This window comes from Callorhinchus milii, unplaced genomic scaffold (genome assembly GCF_018977255.1).
Source record: "Callorhinchus milii isolate IMCB2004 unplaced genomic scaffold, IMCB_Cmil_1.0 Scaffold13, whole genome shotgun sequence".
Lineage (NCBI taxonomy): Eukaryota > Metazoa > Chordata > Chondrichthyes > Chimaeriformes > Callorhinchidae > Callorhinchus > Callorhinchus milii.
In genome coordinates this window covers 421,457-439,402 of record NW_024704754.1, presented here as the reverse complement: position 1 = coordinate 439,402, position 17,946 = coordinate 421,457, and the positions used below count along the sequence as shown (strand labels likewise).

At 44.2% G+C, this 17,946-nt stretch overlaps 1 protein-coding gene across 2 annotated transcripts; it reads left to right on the top strand.

The window, feature by feature from the left end:
• Positions 1–1,569: 1,569 nt before the first annotated feature.
• Positions 1,570–17,710, top strand: gabra6b (gamma-aminobutyric acid type A receptor subunit alpha6b). Of its 2 annotated transcripts, XM_042339898.1 has the most exons (9): positions 1,570–1,646; positions 3,178–3,308; positions 4,048–4,115; positions 4,891–5,111; positions 5,528–5,610; positions 8,488–8,631; positions 12,310–12,462; positions 12,945–13,195; positions 17,096–17,710. In XM_042339898.1, exons 1-9 carry the CDS (start codon positions 1,591–1,593, stop codon positions 17,378–17,380), a joined length of 1,392 nt encoding a protein of 463 aa, XP_042195832.1. In that variant the 5' UTR covers positions 1,570–1,590; the 3' UTR covers positions 17,381–17,710. The 2 variants fall into 2 exon arrangements, with proteins under 2 accessions (XP_042195832.1, XP_042195833.1); XM_042339899.1 differs by lacking the exon at positions 12,310–12,462.
• The last annotated feature ends 236 nt before the right edge of the window (positions 17,711–17,946 follow it).

The window sequence follows — 17,946 nt, the reverse complement described above, 5'->3', positions numbered from 1 at the left end:
GTGTTCCTGTGTGTGTGTGTGTGTGTGTCCCTGTGTGTGGGTGTGTGTGTGGGGGGGCGGGGAGGTGTGAGTGTGTATGTGTGTGTGTGTGTGTGTGTGTCCCTGTCTGTGTGTGTGTTCCTGTGTGTGTGTGTGTGTGTGTGTGTCCCTGTGTGTGGGTGTGTGTGTGTGGGGGGCGGGGAGGTGTGTGTGTGTGTGTGTCCCTGTCTGTGTGAGTCCATGTCTGTGTGTGTGTGTAATCCCCTAAATCTGTATCCGATTATTGTCAGTGTTCCGCCGCTCCTAAACTCTTTAGTTGTAAACTGAGCCACTCAGTGTGTGTCAGGTTAGTGCATCACCACACCCCCCACACACATACCCTCACACACACCCACACACACACACACACACACACACCCTCACACACACCCACACACACACACACCCCCACACACACACACCCTCACACACACCCACACCCACACACCCCCACACACACACCCTCACACACACCCACACCCCCACACCCCCACACACACACCCTCACACACACCCACACCCCCACACCCACACACACACACACCCACCCCCCCCACACACACCCTCACACACCCCCCCCCCCACACACACCCTCACACACACCCACACACACACCCACACCCCCACACACACACACCCACACACACCCTCACACACACACACCCACACCCCCCCCCACACACACACACCCCCCCACACCCCCCCCCCCACACACACCCTCACAAACACACCCACACCCCCACCCCCACACACACCCACACACACCCCCCCCCCCCCACACACACACACCCCACACACACACCCCCACACACACACCCTCACACACATCCCCCCACACACACACCCACACACACACCCTCACAAACACACCCACACCCCCACCCCCACACACACCCACACACACCCCCCCCACACCACACACCCACCCCCCCACACACACCCCACACACACCCCCCCCACACACACCCTCACACACACCCCCCCCACACACACCCACACACACACCCCCCACACACACCCTCACACACACACCCTCACACACACAACTCCACACACACCCACACCCACACACACACCCACACCCACACACCCTCACACACACACCCACACACACACCCACATATACCCCCCCACCCCCACACACACACCCACACCCACCCACAGGGACACACACACACACACACACACACAGACACAGACACACCCACAGGGAGAAGGGAACATAATCAGCTCAGACTCGCGTAGTACAAAATGTTTGCTCACTGAGGTGTTATTTATGGTGTGTTTGTCCTTCTCTCCTCTCTTCTCCTCCCCCCCTCTCCCTCCCCTCTCCCTCCCCCCCTCTCCCCCCCCACACACACCTCTCCCCCCCCCCCCCCCCCTCTCCCCCCCCTCCCTCTCTCTCTCTCTGATGGCAAAACGTCGCTAAAAAAAACCCTCAAAGAAAGTGAGTGTTTGAGAGAAACGGACCCCCGGATGGTGGCGGCTGAGCTGAGGCTGATCCGGGATTGGGGTCGGGGTTGGGATTGGGGTCGGGTCGGGGTCGGGGTCGGGGTCGGGGTCGGGGGGACGATGTCTCCCGCCAGTCCGGCTTTGCTGCTCTGGGTTTACTTCACCACATTGTGGCGGTGAGTTTCAGTCCAACTCAGTCTTTACAGCGAAAGAAACCGCGACTGAATTTCCTTTTATTGTGAAACGTTCATTCATCCCCTGATTTAGTGTTAGTGCGACTGAGAGAGTGTGTGAGAGTGAGTGTGAGAGAGTGAGTGTGCGAGAGAGTGGGGGTGTCAGTGAGTGTGAGAGAGTGAGAGAGTGAGGGTGAGCGAGTGAGGGTGTGAGAGAGAGGGTGTGAGAGAGTGAGGGTGAGAGAGTGAGGGTGTGAGAGAGTGAGGGAGTGAGTGTGTGAGAGAGTGAGTGAGAGAGGGTGTGAGAGAGTGAGAGTGTGAGAGTGAGAGAAAGTGAGTGAGGGTGTGAGAGAGTGAGGGTGTGAGAGAGTGAGGGTGTGAGAGAGTGTGAGAGAGTGAGGGTGTGAGAGAGTGAGGGAGTGAGTGTGTGAGAGAGTGAGTGTGAGAGTGAGTGAGGGTGTGAGAGAGTGAGGGTGTGAGAGAGTGAGGGTGTGAGAGAATGAGTGAGTGTGAGAGAGTAAGGGTGTGAGAGAGTGAGTGAGGGTGTGAGAGAGTGAGTGAGGGTGTGAGAGAGTGAGTGAGGGTGTGAGAGAGTGAGTGAGGGTGTGAGAGTGAGTTAGAAAGATAGAGTGAGTGTGTGAGAGTGTCAGTGAGAGAGTGAGTGAGTGTGAGAGTGAGTGAGTGTGAGAGTGAGTGAGTGTGTGAGAGAGTGAGGGTGTGAGAGAGTGAGGGTGTGAGAGAGTGAGTGAGTGTGTGAGAGAGTGAGTGAGTGTGTGAATGCATCCTTCTGCAAAGCGCGAGGAAAGGACCAACTTCGAGTGTTCTGGTGATCAGCACTGAGAGTGTCAGTGAGTGTGAGAGCGTGAGTGTGTCAGTGAGTGAGAGTGAATTTGAGATAGTGTGAGTGTGAGAGTGAGTGTGAGAGTCAGTGTGTCAGTGAATGAGAGTGAGTTTGAGATAGTGTGAGTGAGAGAGTGAGTGTGAGTAAGAGTGAGGTAGTGTGTAAGTGAGTGAGTGTGTGAGTGAGTCTGTGAGTGTGTGTGTGTGTGAGTGAGTGTGTGTGAGTGAGTGAGTGTGTGTGTGTGAGCGTGAGTGAGTGTGTGAGTGAGTGTGTGAGTGTGTGAGTGAGTGAGTGAGTGTGTGAGTGAGTGTGTGTGAGTGAGTGTGTGAGTGAGTGTGTGTGTGAGTGAGTGTGAGTGTGTGAGTGTGTGTGTGAGTGAGTGTGAGTGTGTGAGTGTGTGTGTGAGTGAGTGTGAGTGTGTGAGTGTGTGTGAGTGTGTGAGTGTGTGTGAGTGAGTGTGTGAGTGAGTGTGTGAGTGAGTGAGTGTGTGAGTGAGTGTGTGTGTGAGTGAGTGTGAGTGAGTGAGTGTGTGTGTGAGTGAGTGTGAGTGTGTGAGTGAGTGTGTGTGAGTGAGTGTGTGAGTGAGTGAGTGTGTGAGTGAGTGTGTGAGTGAGTGAATCCCACTGCAGAGCGCGAGGAAAGGACCAAGTTCGAGAGTTCTGGTGGTCAGCGCTGTGCCGATGTTTATTGCAGTCGCGGTGAGGCGGTGGGAGACAGTTCTGCAAACCAACTAAAGGTGGTCAAAGTCCATTCGGAAAACATCACCCGTATCCTGGACAGACTGCTGGACGGCTATGACAACAGACTCCGACCAGGATTTGCAGGTGAGAGAGCAGAGTCGTCTTTGCATGTGAAATATTGTCATATTATTACTATTATTATTATTATTATTATTTTGGCACCTTATGTAAGTGACACCTTTGCTGATCTGCATCTCAAGTTTGCGGGTTGTTAAGTTTTCGACAATTTGAGCCCTCACCAGACAGGGTCAGTATCTCATGTCCAACTGACAAATAAGACTTTTGTCCCCCCCCCCCACCCCACCACCCCCCCACCCCAATAAACCCAGATGAACTGAGAATAGGTTTCCGCACGTTCCTTTATAAATAACTTTGAAGTTTTAATAGTAATAATGATCCTTGCATTTGATACCTCGCCTTATCAGGTCTCAAAGCGCTTCACAGAAGTTACTGTAAAGTGTAGTGACTGTATATTTAATAATAATAATTTGGTCGCTTCAGTCCACGACTGTTTGCGGGGACGCTGCTGTGCGCGATTGGCTGCTGCGTTTCGAACACAAACTACACAGTCAATTCACTTTACAGTGTATCCTGTGAAGCGCTTTGAGACGTCTCGAAGACCTGAGTCAAATGCAAAGGATTATTATTAATTTGCGGGCGAAACGCAGTTGCTTGAGATATATGTGGCACGCGCCCATACACACTCCCACACACATCACACACACATACTTACACTCACACACGCGCACACACGCGCACACACACATACACACAACCTGTTAAGATGATCTTTTTCAAACATGTTTTGCTTGGTCTTTTCTAGGTCCTGTGACTGAAGTGAAAACCGATATCTATGTGACAAGTTTTGGTCCTGTATCTGATGTCGAAATGGTACGATTGTGTGTTCGCAATGATTCACTTTGGACAATTGTGTTCCCTTGCATCCTGCATATTTTATTTAATTTTCGCATATATATACTGTATAACCAATTAATTATAACCAAATTTAATTTTCAAATATATATATAAGCTCTGGGATGTATATTCCACGTTATATAAATGTAATTTTGTATTGTATTTTTTAGATATCTCCGTGTATATGGTATGAATATATATATGTGTATATATAATTCTGATATATAGATATATATATATATATATAGAAAAGCAGACATGAGCACATACACAGTGGACTTGTTAGCTAATGTGAGTCCTGCACGTCCCTGCCTGGAGACATGTTAGTGCTGGTTTTATTATTTTGGCATCTGGGCAGAATGTCATTAAGAGAGATTATTTGCTTTAATCAGTTTGACAATCCCTGTCGCCAAAGGTCCTGGGTGATCATTTTATCATTTTTCTGTGGGTCTCGAACAGTAAAAAATACCCTAAACCTGCAGAAGGTGTGGCGGAGAGAAACATTTGGGGAATTTTTGTTTAAAAAAGGGAGAGATAAGTGACTTCCAATTCACTTCCAATTCATTGGCAAAGCCAGGGTTTCCTTTTATAGTAAGAGCGGTGACAATGCATAATCCACTGAAGCATTAGCACGTTGTGTGGGGGTACTTAGTGATTGTGGATTATCCATGTATGGGAGCTGTGTTGTTGTGAGTGTTGTGCAAAGCCAACCGATGAAGCAGTTTAAAGCACTTGTGTTGTACCTCTACAGGAATATACCATGGATGTCTTTTTTCGTCAGACCTGGATTGACGAGAGGTTGAAGTTTGAGGGACCCATTGAAATCCTGCGGCTGAACAATCTGATGGTCAGTAAGATCTGGACGCCCGACACCTTTTTCAGAAACGGAAAGAGATCCATCGCTCACAACATGACGACTCCCAACAAGCTCTTCAGGATCATGAAGAACGGCACCGTGCTCTACACCATGAGGTCAGGCAGAATCGTGCGATGATAATAATAATAATAATAATAATCATAATAACCCTCGTGTTTGTTATAGCGAGTTATCACGTCGCTGAGACGTCTCAAAGCGCTTCACAGCCATATACTGCCAAGTCATTTGACTGCATGTCCTGTGGGCGAAACGCGGCAGCCAATTACGCACAGCAGTGAGTGTCCCGCAAACTGCTGTGGATTGAGTGACCAAATTATTATTTTTTAATTTATTTTGACGGTAATAATAATCCCTGTATTTGATACAGCGCCTTATTACATCTTCTCGACATCTCACAGCGCCTCACAGAATATACTGTAAAGTGAATTGCTGGTATTTATTCATGTATAAATATGTATGTATATGGTGTTATATCTTTGGCACAAACCTGACTTTCCTCCACTGATTTCAGACTCACTATAAACGCGGAATGTCCCATGAGACTGGTGAACTTCCCAATGGACGGACATGCTTGTCCCCTCAAGTTTGGCAGCTGTAAGTTCCACGTTTTGGCCTTTATGCTTTATTGTTTTGCAGAAACCGTGAACATAATACCTGATGATTATAGCACTGGGAGAGTTCATTGAGCTAAGACAATTGCAGCATGATGTTTAGGAGAGAATCTCGTTGTTGACTCTTAAATGTAAGTTCATTGAGTACCTACCTAATGCTATTATGTGTATCAGCAGTGACCTTACCCTGTAATTGAATGTCTGGCAGTGAGGGATAGACTATTAATGGCTTCTGTTGATGTCATAAATGCGAGTGAAGCTCCTGTAACGTGTCTATCAACAGACTGTTGAATTATAGCCTTGAATTCACTGCCCTCTAATTTCCCATTTGGACCACAAAATTTGTTTAATTCAACCACACCTTTATGCATCTAGGTCTCAGTATTCAGGTTATAGGAAGACGCAATCACTCAGCCAAGCCAATAATGATCAATCCCATTTATATTTTAACTCTTCTAAACCTTACTAACCCGCCAGCTCCCTCCGCTCAGCAAGCACTGGTCTGCTTCACATCTGACCCCCTGCCAGCCCAACCATCGATGATCGAGTCTTCAGCTTTCTGCCCTGACTCTGGATCTCTATCTGGAGTTCCTTTGGCCTCACCCTTCCCTTGCCTCCTTCAAGGTCCTTCAAAAGACCTTCCTCTTTGACCACGCCTTTGGCCATCCCCCCACACACACATTTGAATAATCTCCTCCAACCATAATATTTTTTTCTAAAAATAAATTAGAGGAGAGATGTAAGGTGCCCCCAAATATGATATACTTACTGGATTGGCAGTAATATATATTAATGGTAATTTACTCATTGGCGGGTGGGCCTTCTGTCACTCTGCCCCTACCTCCAGAACTCAATCCTTCCGCCTCACTCCCTCCCTTGCCATCTCAAGACCCTTCTCTTCGATTGTGCTTTCATCCTCCTTCTCCCCCTGCCCTCCACCCTCCCCGATCCCGACCCCCAGCTCGGGTCCGAAACACTGACTGTCCAGCGCCTTGGGACGTCCTCCCAACATGAAAGGCGCTTTACACATGTAACTTTATTGTTGGATTGTTGGATTCAATGTCTATTCTTCAAAGTTTGGTTTCTACGTTCCCTGTTATACTCTGGATTATCTGAATGTGCCAATAAAGTAAAGACAGCAATGACATCAATGAAAAGATCCAAAAATTGTGAATGTCATTCAACTAAATGTCATGAGACAGGTGCTGGTGTATTAAGCTATTATAAGGAAAGAGGGAAGGATATACTGATGGTATTCTATTCTATCTCTGTTGTCATACATCATACTACTGGTACGGCACTTCAAACAGTGGTTTATTATTTGTGGTTTATTGTTATTCTCGTTCTTCTTCACCTTTCTGACTCTCGTACCAGCCATCCCTAAAATACACAGAAGAGAGAGGGCAAAGAGACAGTTTGAGTCAAATTACTTTACACGGAGCATGGCGAATATGTGGATCAGACTTCCCAGGGAGTTAGTAGAGGAAGATTATGTCAGAAAATTGAGGGAATTAGATAGGCATTTGGCAAATAAATCGATTGAGACGTACAAGAGATACCGTGTAGGATTATTGTGTTTTATTAAAGTTTTTACATTTGATATGAACATATTGGATTACAATAGACTTTTCAGCTCCTGTACATTTCTATGATCTCATGTCCCTTGCCCAGCTTTTCAGCTTTGACTTTCTTATTCCTTGTCTAGAATTTTATTCTCTGTGTTTTTTAATCTCTCTTTGAGTCTGTTTCCCTCCTCGCACCAGATTGCTGCCTTGCTCAGTTGTTTTGTTTCCATTGTTGGCAATGCTTCATGTTGGCTTACTCTGTACCTATCTATGGCTTTCCCCCCAGCGTGACTTTCTCCTTCACACTGCTCTTCCAGATTTCCTCTCTTATGGGAGTTAATTATCATCGGTCACTTTCTCCTTTGTAGAAGCCTCTCTCTCTCTCTGCCCCTAACGGTAACTCATGATAACAATGAAACAAAATATATGTCGATGGTTGGTAAATTGTTAAGTAGAAAAAGAAACGCTCATGATTGCAGAAGCCGCCTTTAGCAGTGGTTTTATTTTTCATGATTCCGCAATAAATGCCTTTAACATAATTGCTGCTCTGTGAACTTATTATAACTCCTAAGGAATTATATCTAGTTCACCACCTTGTTAATCCAGGGCTGGGTGGGGGGTTTCGGTCCTGTGGTGGGGGTCAGACACATCTGTACCTTGCTCTAATGCTCATTCTTCATGTGTGAGCCTTAGCAGTCAGTTGAACCTGTCCTCATTGTTTTATGTTCACACAACCACAGCTCCCACTGTATATGGGTCTTTGGACAGTAATTATGAACGGATACACTGATTTTCCCTTCCTTAATCCAGGGACCTTTAGGCCAATTGTAACATCAGCGCAATTGCTGGTGTGAGTGGGAACAAGTAATTCAGTAGAGTTCAGGGATTGAAACCCCCAACCTTCCAGTTTATTGTTCAGGGCTGTGTCTTTACCTATTGGGCCACTCTGTCCTATTTAAGCACAGATTAAGTGTTTTGATAGCTGCACAATATCAATATCAAAGGAATTTTACCTTTGATTCACCCGCTTACACGCATTTTGCCGGCCCCTGTTTAAGTATTTGTCTTTCAGATAATTAATGTAAAATTAAATGCAAATACGTGTGACATCTTTTGAATGCCGAAGATAATATCTGTGCGCAGTCAATTCACTTTACATTACATCCTATGCTGCACTTTGAGACGTCTCAATTTCGTGGTAAGACGCTATATCAAATGCAAGGATTGTTATTATTTTTATTATTATCTGTTGGGTAATTATAGCAGGTGACAACATTACAATGTTTAATTTACAGATGCATATCCGAAAAGCGAAATCATTTATACATGGAAGAAAGGCCCTTTGTATTCAGTTGAAGTGCCTGAAGAATCCTCAAGTTTGCTTCAATACGATCTGGTGGGGCAGACGGTGTCCAGTGAAACTATGAAATCGAACACAGGCAAGTGTTCATTTTACTACTTTAGGTCTTGCAAATGTCAAGTGCTGATTCCTTTTAGTCTTCACAAGAATTTGGCCTTAACTCTATTACTGATGTAAAATTCTCAATAATCAAGTCATTTTAACAAGGAAGGCTGTAAACGTGCGTTACGGAATATACTGGAATATTCGGGTTAATAAACAGCGAGAATTGACCGCCTGCATTTGGGATTGCGGTTTGATGTTAGAAAATGCATTAATGAGTGTTTGACACAGTAACACATTGAGGATCCAGATAACATCAGAAGCCTTGCATGTTGAATCCGAGTGCACCATAGAGGTTGCCTTGCCCTCACGTGTGTCATTTGTGTTATGTGCTCTGGAAAGTACATTGCAGCCTGTGCTATACCTCACCACACTCGTCACTGCAAAGCTCTGATCTCCTGCAGTTCGACTGCCCTGTACGTATCTCCACTCTGCTCACTCAGGCCTGCCTTGTGTCCCCTGGTCCCTTCCGCCACACCACCTACTCTGCCTCCACTCTCTGTAACCTTCCCCTGATTCCCTAGGCCTCACACTCTCCCTTTCTCTGCCGTCAAAACCTTCCCCAAAACCTACCAGATGGCCTCACTGTCCTCCTACCCCTTCTCCCTCTCACCTCGCTGGGCTCCCATTTCTATTCTGTGAAGCGCTTTGATACATTTCCTACGCAAAACATACATATAAGTCCAATGTATAAATATTTGTCTTTTTATGAACAGTTGAATAATCAGCGATAGCTCTCCAAATCGTATCCATCGGTGGCTAAACCCCTTGATGCAGTTTCCATGATACAATCACAAAATCCTACCATCTGTTTGAAACAGAATGTCCGCTGTGTTCAGAAGAAATTCCTCTCCTAATACGTGAATTTGAGAACAGCGAAGAGTTAAGAGAATGAATTGCCCCTGTTCAGGAAGTCTGCTTAACTTGCTTTGTAAGCTTATTAAAGACTTTTTGACATTGTAAATGCACATGTCTCACATGTTGATGTGGTTAAAGCCCTCGCCTCGCAAGCGAGAGACCTAGGCTCGATTCCCAGCAGGTCAGGGCGAAACCTTGGGCAAGGTTTCTCCACACGCCTGATAATAATCTCTCAAGAAAAACAATAATAAATTGGTCACTTCAATCCACGGCTGTTTGTGGGGACGCTGCTGTGCGCAATTGGCTGCCGCATTTCAGCCACAAATATACAGTCAATTCACTTTACAGTATATATCTTGTGAAGCGCTTTGAGACGTCTCAAAGAAGTGATGAGGCGCTGTATGAAATGCAAGGATTATTATTATTATTTTTGAACAGCAGGAAAGTTCACCTGAATAATGTACAAAGTGCTTAGAATTAACTTTGAAAGCGAAAGCGATGTTTAACCTTCAATGCCACCAGCTGTTGTATCCACACAGCCCCATCTTGGCATGTTTGCCATGTATTCAGAATTGCATCACTCGATCTGACACATGTTACATGTTTTGCATTTTTTTNAACTATTTCTCACATTCATTGGTTGGCTTCCAATTTCATTGCACTTGAACTCGTCAACATAAAGATATATAAAAGTAAAATAAAAAGGGTACATATCTGCCTGTTCACCATAAAACACAGTCACTGCACTTTACAGTATATCGTGCAAAGCGCTTTGGGATGTCCTCTTGATGTGAAAGGCACTATTCCAAACATAAGGACTATTGTATTAGTTGCTTTACCAAGTCAGGCACACTGGTCTCACATGTTTATGATACGTAGATGTTTATTTCAGATGCCGATTTATTTTCCTGAATTATTTTGAATGAGGTAGAAACTCATTTCAAAAAACAAACAGATCTTGGGGCTGAGTGGTACTGTAGAACTCTTCTAGCATATCATCCTGTCCGCTCCCTCCGCTCAGAGGGCTCCAGCCTGCACCACATCCCCCCCCCCCGGCACGCCCCACCATCAGCGGTCGGGCCTTCAGCCTCTCTGCCCCCACCTTCTGGAACTCCATCCCTCAGTCCCTTCACCTCGCCCCCTCCATCTCCTCCTTCAACTCACATCTCAAGACCCTCCTCTTCAACCGCGCCTTCGGTCATCATCCTACCCCTGCCCTCCCCCTCTCCCTGATCTCAAGCCCCTACTGGGGTCCGAATCCCGGACTATCCAGCACCCTGGGAAGTCCTCCCGACATGAAAGGAGCTAGACACATGTAATGTGTTGTTGTTGGCCTTGCTCTCACAGTATGTAATGGTGTTTGAACCTGACAGTTGGGCAGTGGATGAGGCAGAAATGCAAGTGATCTAGTTTTTCAGTTTCCACTCAACTCCCTGTCACACACAGAGGAGAGCAAAAGAAGCTGTTTCACACGGAGGTGATGCAGTGAGAGATTAAGATGATATCAAATATTGCAATTAACACTCAGAGTAATTATTAAAGCTATCTCAATATCAGCATAATTTATTGCCTTGAAAGACTCTCCAGCCTGGGCTGTTCTTTCTAACACATACTGATGACATTTGGGGTATCATCTTTATTCCAGTTTAAATTCTCTCTTGCAGAAGCTCCTACAGTTGTAAATTGCTTTTGTAGTGTGTGATTTGAGGCTGGAGTGCTATTGTAGCACTTAATTTGAACTGCAGTGATTTCAGGTTTTATAGGGGAATAAGATACCATGAATGGTCCTCACTCACATGGTTGGTAGAGTTACTGACTGGCAGATGAGCAGCCTTTATTCTCCACTAGTCAGGAAGAATACTGAATAGTATTGTGAGCTGTGACACTGACTTGGAGGCAGGACTCAAAAGACAAACCAGCTAAAGATAAATAGACATCCTTCCAAAATGTTATACAGAGTTACTGGCAGGTAAATACCCGAGTGCAATAGGGGACAATCAAACCGAAACACTCCGAATTGAATCGAAAGGGAACTGAAGAGTGATATTAAGAAAAAAAGAAAGATTTACTCAATTTGTAGAGATGAAGGAGAGGGTTGAGCAGATCATTCAGCTGAATATAAGTCTGTACAGACAGGAGTTAATACAACTGTTCGCTATAGTGAGAGGATGGTAAGGTGGGTATTTTGGAAGGATGCAATCAAATGGGCTGTCATTCTTTTTTCATGTGGTAGTCTTGGCAAATACACTGATGATCAAAGAATCAGCCCAACCAAGTATCTTCATATATGCAAAAAATGGGATGCACATTATGAAAATAAATCACTATGTAACTCTGATCTACAATAACTAAATGTACAATGATTTGTGATGAGGCAACCTAATAAATCAACAAATAATAAAGAACAAATAGACTTGGACGTTTCAACCATCATGAGACATTTGTGCTAAGATGGAAGTCATTTACTTGAAGAAATATATATCAGGCAGCTTACGTGACTTTTTGAAAGGTTTTAAATGCCTTGCCTTATTGTAATACTCTTTTCTAAACGTAAATTAAAATATCAGTGTAAATGTTTGGCTGCCATCAACTGCATGCCTATAATATAGCCAAAATACTGTCTGGGAAATGATGCAACAAATTCCAGTATTTCCTTTGTTAAGGTTAGCTACACAACTAATTCAGGTCTTAATATCTTGTGGGCTAGTTAGGTATTTGCAGTGCTGCATGTATTAATAAGAAATAAAAATGTACAAGTATTACGATCCCCAAAATGTTCACTTTTTTCCTTCAACAGGTGAATACATAGTTATGACCGTGTATTTTCACCTAAAAAGGAAGATGGGCTACTTTGTCATTCAGACTTACATTCCTTGCATTATGACAGTAATTCTCTCTCAAGTGTCTTTCTGGATTAATAAGGAGTCTGTCCCAGCTAGAACAGTATTCGGTACGCCATCATTTACAACACCTTATTCTACCCCTGTCCTCATCGTCACGTCTGTGTTTATTTACCAGCATCATTTATCCATTTCAGGCGAATATTCCATCCAAGTCATTTATTTTCGTCTCAAAAGAAAACTCGGTTACTATCTCATTCAGACTTACATTCCATGTATCATGACCGTACTCTTATCCCAAATTATATTTTGGATAAACAAAGAATCCGTGCCTGCTCGAATTCTGGCAGGTAATGAAACCCTTTGTTGCGTCTCTTTGTGTGTGAGTGTGCACACGTGTGTGTGTGAGTGTGTGCGTGTGTGTGTGTGTGTGTTTGTGCGTGCGTATGTGTATAACATTGCGATCTAGAAGTCAAAGCGTTGGTTGCCTTGTACCATTGTTCCGTGTTCCTATTTGTCCTTCGTGCACGAAACACGAGTGTGGTTTATTTAGTGTGCGAAGGTGACCTTCTTTCTCTCCTGATTGCTGAAGGCATCACTACGGTCCTCACCATGACGACGCTGAGCATCAGTGCCCGCCACTCCCTACCCAAGGTTTCGTACGCGACCGCCATGGACTGGTTCATCGCTGTGTGTTTCGCTTTTGTCTTTTCCGCGCTGATTGAATTCGCGGCCGTGAACTACTTCACCAACCTGAAGGCCGAGAAGGACCAAAGGAAAGCAGCCAGAGCCGCGGCGTTTGCAGCAGTGACCGGAGTGTGCGAGACCGAGGAGGTCATCTCGGTGAGTCCCGCTCATTCCCTTCGGCTCAGACGGGAGAGGAGAGGAATAGCTACGACTGCAAATGCACGCATTTTTAAAAAGAAATCTACATATATTTTCTTTTCAAAACAAATGTCTATTTATTTGTCGATAGAAATGTAGATTTTCACCGACCTCAAGAGAAACAATTGCCGCGACAGAAAACTCATTTTGTTTCCCGTTACAGGATGCAAGATACCTGGCCCCTTGCGTGTGGTGGGGGCGGGGTTGTGCGGAGCGATGTGGGGGGGCAGGGGGTATAGTGGGGGGAGTTGCTAAGGCTTCCCCGCCTCAAGGTCCTTCTTGCCAACCTCCCTTTGCAGGGTGCAGTTGCAGGTGGGGGTCTTGTACCCCCCTTTCCTGTCACCCCCCCCCCCACCGCCTCTTTATGGGGAATGAATGTGCACAGGTTCTGGAGTTCAGCAGTGAATGGTTTACCTGATATCCCAGCAAAGCCAATGGTGTAAACTCCCCAACATAATGTTTGACAAGACACACTGGCACACGCGCTGAGTGAAATCGCATGAGTTAGCGGCAAATGTTTTCTGGGGTGGATTTTGTTTTGTGGGCTGACTCTGTAGCTGTGCGGAATTGCACGTCACATAACAGCAGACTGCCTTCACAATGCAAACACCTGGAACCTGCATTAAAACTATCCTTTAAATCAATTAAATTAAAACGCTGTCTCATAAAAAACTAGTACACGTCCCCCTAATGATTCAAGGCAGTGGTTAATCCTTTCATTTATAACATCATCTGAACTCCTTAACTAGATTTCAGCCTTGTAATCACAGGCAAACAGTCAATGTTCTATATTTACACATAAAAGGGAAAACAATACAGCGAATAAGGCAGTTTGTAAGAAACATTTGAAGCCTGTTCTTTGGATATAGTAGTAAATAATGTTTCTAATGTGTACCACTATTGAAACTAACTATTGACCAACATTTCACATACAAACCCCAGTTTATTATTGAGATAATAACGCAGTTGAAAACAAGTATTACTATTAGTATTCTGCAAACACTCGCTGCATTAAAGGATCTCGTTGACTGTATAAATAAAGTATGATGAAAGGAAATCAAAAATCCTAGCAGAACGTTTTCTGGGACGGAGTTGCAAGGTTGTTTTTTAATTAAGGAACCCAGAAGAAAAAAGCAGCTGATTCTCATTGAGCCAAACCTGCAGTGCTTTCATTTACACATCTCTCCTTATCTATCTCCTGTCACTCTTCACTGCCTGAGCTGAATGTGATGATATAATAATAATTCAAAAGAAGTTAAAGCATAGCGCGGAGTTACTTCTGCTGTTGACTCCAGTTCTGGGGCTTTAACATTGGCTAAATCAATATTTCTTAAGATGCGATTAACAATTTTTTGTGAGTGTCCGGTTTTTCCAGCAAATCTTTTTCAACCTTTGCTGGGATGCGGTGTGATGTTTAAGAAAATATCCTGAAAACAGCTGCATCTTTCCTGTACGGGTTATTGACTTTTATCGCACGTTTTCTCAATACAGCCAAGAACCTGTAAGGCCAAGTTACTTAGCCAACTATGAGGTTGGCCCTTCGAGTAACATGCAAACTTGCTTAGTGTTTAGTACTGGTTAAGAGATCGCTGTGCCTGTGCTTACTTGTGCCTCACAGTACCCAACTAATGTGTTTTTATTGCAGAAATTATAAATTGGGGCTTCTCACATCTAATTAACTGGTGCTGCAAGCAATAAGCAAACATGCAGTAGTTTAAACTGGCCATTACTGCGGTGGGCTACAGAGGGTTAGGAAAGAGGTTCTTCCTGTTACAGGTCTCATCCTGGCTGAGTGAGTAGATAGATCGCTTAGCTCTGGGTCAGAAGATTCACAAGATCACAAGAAAGGTTTTGGATGAAGAAGACCCATTGCCCCATCTGATCCCATCCTTCCAGAAAGCCACACAACCTACCCCCGCCCCCAATCAGTGTCAAGCCACTTATTAAATGTCTGGAATTCAAGCCACATGTCAAGACTTTGAGACCATAGTTCAAGCTGACATTACAGTGCAGTGTTATGGGGAGACCTACATTGTTGGTGGTGTTGTCCTTCAGATGAGATGTAAACCTGAAGTCCCATCTGCTCGATCAGGTGGTCATTAAACATCCCAGGGTACAAATTGTAAAGAGAAGTGAGTTTCTCTTGTAATCTGGCCAACGATCGACTAGATACCATCGTTCAGTCACTTTATGGCTGTTTGTGGCTCATCTCTGCTGACATTTGCCTACAATTACTCATTTTACAAAAACATTGAGATATTTGTGACGTTAAAGGCACTAATATCAAATGCAACTATTATTATTGTTATCATAATATCAGGTATGAGCGGCTTAATAAATATTTACAAATTTAACTCATTCAAATAAAGCAAACTAAAAAAAAATACTACCTTGTACTTCAAAGGAAATAGCACTATTCCCTGTATTAGCCCACCTGATCGATTAAATATACAAAGGTATATCGTGAATCACAAAACAGAGTCCATTCTATTTTTAATCCCAAAGAAAGCTGAACGTAAAATGCCCCAGAATAGCAGGATGTGGATTTGCCTGTGCAATGACGGGTTCCTGACCTCATTTGGACTGTCAAGTGAAGGTGATGAGTGGAAGCCAGATGCTTCCTCAGTGGGAGAATGATTAGAGGGAATTATTCTGATGGTCTCATGCAACTCCTAGTGGCTGGAGAATGCCAATGGAAAAGGACAAAAGCACCTTGTCAGCCTGCCTTGCCCTCTCTGCCGGAGAAGGCTGGGTGGGATTGGGAAGAGAAATGCGAGGAGGCGAAACAACCAGGTAGCAAAAGAAATATTTCAAGGAACGTCTTTCGGTCACTGGTCTGCATTTGCGTCTTTATGTCAAGAGGGAGGTGGGGCGGAGGGGACCCCATCACTTCTGCAGATGAACGTTAAAATGTTTCTAATAATAATAATAATATCAATGTCAGTGTCACGAGATGCTACCCTGCTAGAGAAAGGCCAGTTGTTGTTGTTGTTGTCAATTTCATCCACGTTCACAAAAGGGGGTGACCTTGCTTTCGTAAACTAAATTGAGCTGAGCTGAATGGGGTGTAAATATATCTGTAAAGAGGGTTTTTCATGTGTCTTTAATTATCCACTTCAAAATCAATGACTGCAATCTGTTACCTACACAGACATGTGCAACCATGTTAAGCTAACAAAATTGCACCTAATATATTTTTAAATCATTGTATCGTGATTCATCCACAACAAGTCTGATGAGCATCGAGATCTTAATTAGGGACCATCCTGTTCCTATGTTGTGGTTATCTTGATGGCTCTTGAACATAACCCTCAACAAAGACTTAAGTTACCACAAATTCCGCAAGTGTTTGGACATTGATAAAATCTGAATTTGAACCAATAATTCCAGAAAGAGGTTTGCACACAAAATAGGAGTTTCGTAACCACCCATAAACCGACCAAGGTTCATATTGGGAAGTGGGGTACCTGTGAACAGGGGCGAAAATTCAAAAATGATGCAAACTTCAGAGAGAGAGAGAGAGAGACACACACAGTCAGCCACCCCCCACCACCCCTCCCACACACACACAGGTACAAACACAGCCACATCACACACAGACAGACGCACACAGACACACATCACAGTGTTATAATAATCCTTGCATTTGATACGGCGCCTTATCACGCCTTCCAGACGTACCAAGGCGCTTCACAGGATATACTGTCAAGTGAATTGACTGTATATTTTGTGGGTGAAACGCAGCAGCCAATTGCGCACAGCAGCATCCCACACACAGCCGTGGGTTTCAATTTTCACGTATAATACATCATTTTGAACCAACCGAGCGTTAATTGTACATTGTCTTCCCCTTCTCAGCACTCAGACTCCGAATGCAACTTGAAGAAAAGGGTCAATTCTCTGGTACATCGAAGGCAGTCGGCAGCCAATGCATCAGTAGGTGATGCCAGTATTATCACCACCGCACCACACACCTGCACCCCACCTTGTGTTCCCATCTTTCCACAAGGTGCCCACACTGGTACTAGCAAAATAGACCAGTACGCCAGGATCTTATTCCCGCTCTCGTTTGGAGCATTCAATCTGGTGTATTGGGTCGTGTACCTCTCAAAAGATACTATGGAAATGAGCAGTAATATTTAATGTGACGATGCCATACGTTGCAGGTACAGTATATACAATTAGACGGTATTGTGTCAGTGTATATAGATACCTAAGGAGTGCGTTAGAAATAAGGGTTTGTGACAACTGAGTTAACAACACAAGATGTTGAAGACAAGATGTGACAAGATACCTTCTACCTTGAAGCCCATTCTTGTACATTCTTGGCTTCTTTCTAACACGTACAGCATCAAAACCCTCACTGGACAAGCAAGGTTTGGATTGTGAATGGAAATAGAGCAGAGAGGCAATAAAATAATTTGACAATACAAACATTACAGAGCGTATTGAGAGCGCTAAACTCAATGGATTAGATAACCTTTACTCACCCTATACTTTTGTTTTTATGAAGCATATTTATCAGTATACCACATGGTTGAAACTCAAGTCATAGGAAATTTTGAGTAACTATTTTCATAGAAATTACAGTATAGATGGAAGCCATTCATACTATCAAACACTAACCTCTCTAATCTCAATCCCCAATATGGAGATTGAGTCATCTTGGAGGCATTCCTTGTTAATTACCAAAGTTATTTAAAATAAAG

Bases quoted from the DNA above. Each gene is read 5' to 3' on its own strand.
- gabra6b (XM_042339898.1), top strand. From the start codon at position 1,591: ATGTCTCCCGCCAGTCCGGCTTTGCTGCTCTGGGTTTACTTCACCACA. The intron at 8,632-12,309 runs GCAAGTGTTCAT...TTCCTTCAACAG, and splicing joins AACTATGAAATCGAACACAG to GTGAATACATAGTTATGACC. The intron at 13,196-17,095 runs GTGAGTCCCGCT...TCCCCTTCTCAG, and splicing joins AGACCGAGGAGGTCATCTCG to CACTCAGACTCCGAATGCAA.